General features: G+C 37.7%; 1 protein-coding gene across 1 annotated transcript in view; it reads left to right on the top strand.

Moving 5' to 3' along the window:
* Positions 1-8,018, top strand: part of ano1a (anoctamin 1, calcium activated chloride channel a) — a gene marked incomplete in the record, with an annotated part of 59,987 nt that overhangs the window by 17,029 nt on the left and 34,940 nt on the right. Inside the window, 2 exon segments of the mRNA XM_014021196.1 lie at positions 2,399-2,497; positions 3,410-3,561. Of these exon segments, the coding sequence (XP_013876650.1) occupies positions 2,399-2,497; positions 3,410-3,561 (251 nt within the window).

The following is an 8,018-nucleotide window of genomic DNA, read 5'->3' as shown; positions in this document are numbered from 1 at the left end:
TATTAATAATGGCCTTCTCTATATTTTTTCTTTCCAAGCTCTTTATTTAGTTCCAGTTTACACAACGCCATTTTTGTACGRAAGTGTAGCATTTCAATTCAGCCATTTGTACAAATAACTGTGCACTGAAATCAAAGCTGCTTGAATCCAGGTCTGAGTGAAGTTTTTTGGAAAGTCCTCTCCCCTGCAGAGATGCGAAATCGCTCATTCACACTATGGACGGCTGCAGTCAATAGTTTGTCTGCGCTTGCTCMAGTAGATAAACAACAGTAACAATGGTGGATAGCAGAGAGCTGTTTGGGCTACTCCTTGACAGGCTTCTGCTAAAATCAAAGACAGCCTGAGTAGGCAATTAATCAATTTGAATTAGGTGTGCCGATGCAGGGAAACATCTTAAACATGCCCCCTATGGGTGGGTTACGAGGAACAACACTGAAGACCTCTGATTTAAACAATTCACTCGGTGTGATTTAAGTTCTTAAATTAAACTAGTTGATGCTGCAGGAAAAAKAAAGTGTCTCGTGGAGAAATGTCTCTAAAAATCTCTCCACTAATGATAATTAATTAGAACACTGGAACAAAGGAGAATTGCACCATTAATTTGTAAAGATGCATTGAACTTTGGTTTTCCTCAAGAAAATCCCAAACAACTTGACTCCTTCAACTCTATAATTTATTGATGTGTTAACAATGGACTTTATTTACTGTAACTGAAATCTACCCAAATTATCAGGTTTTTAAAGCAGGGATGAAAAGTGTTCGGGCTCAGAAAGTTTTATTGCTTAATTTGTCTAGAAAAGCAACCTCTTAAATTGAATCTGTAAGTAACCAGGAAACCATTTTTCTTAGTTTTATCTCAAAAGTTTGGGTTTTAATGAACAGTTTAGAACCACCACAAATGAGACGTTTGAATGTAATTAAATTGAAAATATAAATTTAATGATGCACACAGTGAAAGTAACATAATCAGTTGTTTTTATGACTCATCAAGTTTTAAGTCGGTAGGCTTGCTGTAAACTGTCATGTTTGTAAAAACACTAATCTGCACGTGTTGGATAAAAACTTGGTTAGTCAACCAACAGACTGGCCTGTTGGTTTTATAATCTGTTGCTTTTTGATCAATTCTCTCATCAAAAAGGGGCAAAAACACACTTTTCACTGTAAGTGTACCCAATTTCATTGTAATGCAAATTACAATGACAATAAAGGTGATTCTATTCTATTATTTAGTTAAATATGTTGCTGCTTAAATGTATCGTTATTTTGTAGTTAAGCTTCATCTCAGAAAATAGTGTTCCCAGATGTTTTTTCTTGTCCTATTCAAAGATTTTTATTCTTTTTTATAATGTATTCTTTGATGCACTTAATTTTTTGTGCATTTGCAGCCCGGAGGAACAAAAAGATTTGCTTCCTGCTTGGTCTTTATCATTTTTTGGTCCATTAACTAAGAAAAAGGCAAATGGTGTTAAAATGAGTCTTCATGCAGTGAAACATCCACTGAGAGCCACATGAGTGACCCCATGACATGGGGCATTATTGTTTTTTTGAAAATAAGAAATTGTTCCGGGAAAAGCTTTTAGCAACTTAGCCTTGTCATCAGAAGTCTAAAGAAATGGCTCGAAACTGTAGGAGCAAACCTTAAAGGCGGTATCGTTTTAGAAGAGTCTGAAACATGAAGTAGATCCATGCTGATACACAAAAGTGATGGATGGAATCAAGTTTCCTTTACTAATTCTGTTAATGCCTCATATCAGTGCTGCTTGAAATGTTTTACTGAGAGATGCATTAGCCGCTAACCAATGGAGAACAAGAACAGAAAGACGTATTTTACATCTCACTTTTTAAAAAATGCTGCATAACAACTACAGATGCACATTTACATTTTTACAAGATAAAAATACTGGTCTTTAAAAATCCTCTCTTTTTTAAATGTTTAAATGAACTACAGTTGATGAGATACGTTACTAATAATAARCAATTAAATAATTATCCTAGCAGGTTTATAGAGCTTATATAATCTTTAAGGAAAGTCTATTTTATCCGTGGTGAATACAGTAAGGCAGCTTGTTTCAGTCTACTGTTATTCATCCCTTCATCCAGACAGGTCGGCGTGCAGAGCTGGGGGAGGGGGCGTCAAGTAAGTCTGGTGCTGCAGAAGTGGCTTTATGTAACGTAACAAGCTGCAGACACAATGTCATAGGCATTTAAAAAGATAAGTTTATTTTATTTATTTATTTATTTATTTAATCAGTGCAGAGGATTTCCATCAAACAGTCAAATTTTTTGTTGTTCAAAAATCTGTCTGCGTCTTTTTGCCACCTGTCCATTTATTGCCTACTCCATGTGTTTCCTGACACTGACATTTCCCTTCTACTATTTCAAATGTTTTGTATTTCAGAATAAAATCCCTGGCATTGGCTTCTTGAAGATCCATGCTCCTTGGAGTGTTTTGTGTCGAGAAGCTGAGTTCATGAAGGTCAAGATGCCAACAAAGAAGGTGCTCCGTCCAACAAACAATTACCCTTTGGCACATTAAACAGCTCTTACCTGTGTTTTGTCCTTTTTATCTGCTGGTCATTTACCATTCAGGAAAATGTCAACTTTTATTTATTTAGAAAAGGAAACCGAGCAGCAAACGGCTCCCTGGATCACCTGCTTTAGTTACTTGTGAAATTCACATACTGTAGGTCTGATATTGGCACAGAATACAAAGTAGCTAACTCACTAGAGAAATTCCAGTTACTTGATGTAGCAATTTTTCATGCTTATTTAATCCAGGGCGAATTAACATAGCCCAACTAGTGTCAACACAACAGAAAAAGAAAAATCAGTCTCAGTCGCTGCCTTTTGGTTTAAGACTGTTGTGTGTTTCATGTTTAAATCAAATATGTTCACATGATTGAGGGTTAGCAGGAAAACTTTCAGTGAGTTAAAAGGCTTCAGGCACAGAAACATGTGCTGCTAACCCTGATTGCCTCAGAGCTTTATATTTCATCATTTTCACCAGTTCTATAGATGCAAGGGAGTGCATGWTCCTACAGTAGGGTACAGTAAAGCAGAGCTCATATGTCCATAATTGTTACTTTATAGTCTTTTCAAAATAAAATGCTATGTTATATGTTTGTTTTGCTTTCAAAGCTAGTAGCAGTTGTTAAAATAGTTTTATTAATTGGGAAAAAGCCATATAAGTATTTAATTTTAAGTATTTTTAAGTTGGTAAATTAGTCAAAAAGGCCTATTTCTATGCATATAATGACGGTCATCCACTTTGTCTCTTGACAGATTATTGTACAGTACATGTGTTTGCAACTAACAGCTATCTAATTGTACAAGTGGATGCCTGTTGTGTAACATTCAGCACATGGTATGTCTGAGATAAYAGCCACAGCCCTTTTTGTTTCTTTCTCAGGTTTATGAGGTTAAACAAGGCAGCAATCTGGTGGAGAAGGTCCGTCTGTTCATTCACAAAATCACAGGTCCTCTTCACCCCAAAGTGAATGCTGCCCGACCACAAAACGTCAAGTCCCTGTCTCATCCGTTCTCCAGAGAGAAGCAGCATCTGTGAGTAAAACATTTCCTAGTAYATAGAATGTGGTTCTTCATAATGTTCAGCAAACCATGTGCTTCTTTGTGACAAAATGCTGACAATTTAATTCACACAAAGTGGGTCAGTGTAAACTTATTTTTCAAGCTCATGCAATTTTCTTAGATTTAAATAAAAAGTTTGTGATGATGTTTTTGGTCTAAATGCTGATCTGTGCACAAAGTCCTCCCAGCCTAATATAGATAATAATAATATAGATTTTTAGAAGAAAACTACATTAATTAATTAATTAATTAATTAATTAATTAATTAATTAAAAACTGCAGTATTTTGACATTTGCCCTCAAGCTACAAGCTGCCATGAAAAACTGCATTTGGACAAAAATTACATTTCCTGCCCCTTAAAGCACCTAATAGTTTATGCYGTTCATTTCTCTGAGATATTAGAAGCTAATATAGAAGTGATGTAAACATGTTRCATTTTGTTTTGTTTTCTTTTTTTACCAATATATAACACCCACCACCAAAAGGTGAAAGGCTGGTGATAAAAAAATTGGCAGTGTATACGTTTGCCTGTCATTTTAGCAAAATATCTCAACTAGGTATTTTAATGTAACTCCAAAAACTGAATGCCACATCCACGACGGTTTATTATTTGGAGTCAACATGATTTTAAATGACCAGTAGAGCCAAGACATTGAGTCTTGCAGAACATTATTTTCAAGCTTTGACTCAAACAACACAAACTTTGTCWTTTATCAACATGACCTTATCTCAATCTACAACTCTGGCAAGAAAGACTGAATGCCAGGGAATATTGAGCCTTTATTTACTTTTTGTAATATAAAAAATTGAAATGACAAAAAAAGTTGTTTTAAATCTTAAAAAGCCTGATTTTTAAAGTTTAAAGGATATAAAAGATGAAACGTGCTACTAATGTGTCACTGGTTATTTTTAGGAACTAAATATACCACAGAATGTAAGATAATTTGTGTCACTTATTTATTGTAACAATGCTTAGTGGTAATAAATCTCTTATTTGTATGTTCCTTTTAAAATGATGACACATGTGTTGGCAAACTTCATTTGTGTGAGTGTCATGCCTATAGAACTCACCCTCTATTAAACACTTGTGGGATCAGCTTGGATGTGCTGTTCTTTCCAGAGTGACCAACACAACCACAGGGTATGACCTTGCATCAAAATCTGGTCGGAGAAAAGGATGCCATTAGTTGATGAGCAGCATTAGGAAAACATGCCAAGCTGTTGTGGCTTTGAAAAGTTTCTTTACACAATACTGAGGCCAAACTGTGGTTTCAAATTGCCTGAAATCTTTCGCCACTATTCCAAAGATGTCCTCTGTGTCATGTCTAAACAATTATGGTTCTGAAATGTTTTGAGAGGTTGGTCATGCAGAACATCAAAACCCTCCTGACCCCTTATTTTGACTCCCACCAGTACAAATATTATGCAAACAGACCTGTTGAGGATGATGTATCTGCTGCTCTCACTCTGCAGCTAGATCGTGGACTTTCTTACAGGCAGATCTCAGTTAGTGAGCACCAGGAGGAGAACCTCCAGCCGCATCACCTAGATACTGACTTTCCCCAGGGCTGTGTTCTCGGCCCTCTTCTGTTCACTCTGCTGACACATCATGAAGCTTACAGATGACACAGCAGTAGCGGAGCTTCTCAACAACAAGTGATTCATTGTACAGAGAGGAGGTGGAGCAAATGACCAGGTGGTGAGACAACAATATCCTCTAATACTGAATGTGGAAAAAACTAAGGAGATGGTTTTGGACTTTAGGAGRTGCAGCAGTGAGCACCCCCTRCTGACTGTCAACACATACTGCTGTTGGAAAAAGTAAACCTCACAAAGTTTCTGGGGGTGCACAATGGTGACAACATGATCCAGTCCACTAACACTACACAGACTAAAAAATGCCAAACTACYGACACCTATCATGAAAACATTCTACAGAGAAGCAATCGAAGGCATCCTGATCCACTGTATCACTGTTTGTATGACAGCTTCTCTGCTGCAGATAGAAAAATCCTGCTAATAACACTGAAGCAGGAGAGAAGACCTTGCCAAGAGCCATCATTCTTTGTGGTGTCAAGGCCAAGTGTTTGTAAACTGTCTGTGGGCTGTAACTGGCATGGACAGATTGCCAGAGGTGGTCCAAGCATAGGCCAGCACCACATAAACGAAACCACCACTGTTTGTCATGCCATCTTAAAAAAAGTGCCATCGTTGCCAGGCCTGGCCCACATCTTGTCAACAAACCACTCGCCATGCCAGCAGGGTCAGCTTAACAYCACATCTGGCCCACACCTGGCWATGTGTGAAAGATGTKGACATGGATCTATATAATAAGATCAGTCTAACTGACCGGTCAGTTGAGTAACCCTGTTTGTCTGAACAGCTCACTGGATGTTTGWTTCTGAAACCTAGAGGCTCCAAACAAAGTGAGGGGATTATCTGCATGACTTTTGGTTCTGTACAGCTCAGCAAAGTCYTTTTTATTTCAAAGCTCTGGTTCCGTATGAACACACTGCACTACACTGAGCAGACGTGTCATATTTCAAGTTCATATTGTCAAATAAATAAAATACCTTTTATAATATCCGTTTCCAGCCGCAAAGAGAGGGAAGTGCTAACCCTACATAATCACCAGCACAGAGTAATTTGAATAAGCAGCTTCATGCAAATAACCTTTTGAATTATTAAAACCCAGCATGGAGAAGGAATAAACATCTAAGGGTGAGACAAGCCTATAAAGCTGTTTGAGTTAAACATGGTGGAGCTGTCTGACTGCATTCTGTTGAAGCCCCCATCCCTTAGCACCCCCAGGCCAGCAAACAGCAAGTCTGACTCACAGGACATTTACATTTTCTGAACACTGTTGCTGAGGAGGAATCACAGCTTGAGTAACAGGCTGACAGGCTAACCGTCCACAGAAGTCGGGACTTGATGGATGCAGCGTGTTCAGTCCCAACAAGCGAAGCCGCCTTCACACGCAGCGTTCAGAGAAGAAGAATGTCTTGCCCTCGGCCTGCTGGGATGTATGGAGGAGAGAGTGGGCAGTGAGCAGCTATATTTGCAGCTCTGACTAACAGTTAGCAGGAGATCTCCCTCCACGCCTTCCCCGTCTCCTCATCAGACCTGAAACCACTCCYGGCCAGTTCTCTGAGATTAAACCAGTTTACAGAATCTCATTTTTTATCTGGATTTCAAAGCGTTCACGCTTTATCTTCTGGTTTTATTCTTCTACATTGTTACAACACTGTCAGATTTTTATCACACACACACACACACACACACACACACACACACACACACACACACACACACACACACACACACACACACACACACACACACACATTAGATAATCTCCTCACTCAGACTGCTCCTATGAATGAGGTCAGGCGTTAAATCCAGAGCTCAAATCAATGCCAGGTTAAAGATTGTTGTGTCAATCTGTCACATCAGGACATCGCTCTGCTTTGTTTTGGTTCAGTCTTCCTCTTTGATTATTATGGCTCTTACAGCATTCTGCTGACTCAGTGGGTTTTGTGAAAAACCTAAACTCCCAAGCTGCAAGATTTATATTTTTTGTGTTTTTTCGCCACCAAACTATTTGGGATTAGTACCTCTCAGATACAAAGCCATTGTTTTTGAATAATTGAATCAATTTTTTTTAACTGAAACAGATAAAAATAAAAAAAGTTAATAAGAAAATTAAGTAAAAAGGTTCCATAAATGTATTGTTGAATAAGGATAACAAGATAAAGTTGGACAGAATAAATAATGTGCAGCAAAGCCATCATCCTAATGTGAGGGTCTCCGGAGGCTAAAGCTGTTTGCTAATTTATTTTAAGCCTTTGAAGAATCTTTAAAGTATGGAGACGTTCAACATGTTATGCTTGCAATCTAAATGTTTGAAGTCTAAAAGCACATAAAACCTTGTTCCTCATTTCATTTTATTTTGGTCCAAGTGTTTTATTCAGTTCTAATTCCCATCTGAAATCCTCTCAGGACACTGTACGGAAAGRCAAACGGGTCCAGTTTTTAGCAAATCCCATCCAATGCAATTCATTCAAAACGGATCCAAATTCAAAACCCTAATAGTCCAGTTTAATCCAAATAGAACATGGTGCAAATACRTTAAATCTAATACAAAATACCTAGAATGTATCATTACTGCAATCCCTTAGCCTGAGCGAGGATCTGCAGCAAAACAGGATTATTGTCTGTGGCTCTTCAAAGGTGATCTTGTTCTAACATTCAAAGAAAAACACATGAATTTCACAAGGAAATCTCATGTTTTCACATATATTAAGCTAAAAAAGTAACATTAATTGAAGAATGCATTTCATCCGCCATCTTGCAAGACAAAGTTTTAAAGGGGCAATATCATGTAAAATCAACTTTTTTGAGTTTTATATCATGTTATAATGTTATACTC

Source organism: Austrofundulus limnaeus, unplaced genomic scaffold, assembly GCF_001266775.1.
Source record: "Austrofundulus limnaeus strain Quisiro unplaced genomic scaffold, Austrofundulus_limnaeus-1.0 Scaffold281, whole genome shotgun sequence".
NCBI lineage: Eukaryota > Metazoa > Chordata > Actinopteri > Cyprinodontiformes > Rivulidae > Austrofundulus > Austrofundulus limnaeus.
Note: the sequence above shows the minus strand (reverse complement) of the source record. Positions and strands in the feature narration are given on the sequence as shown.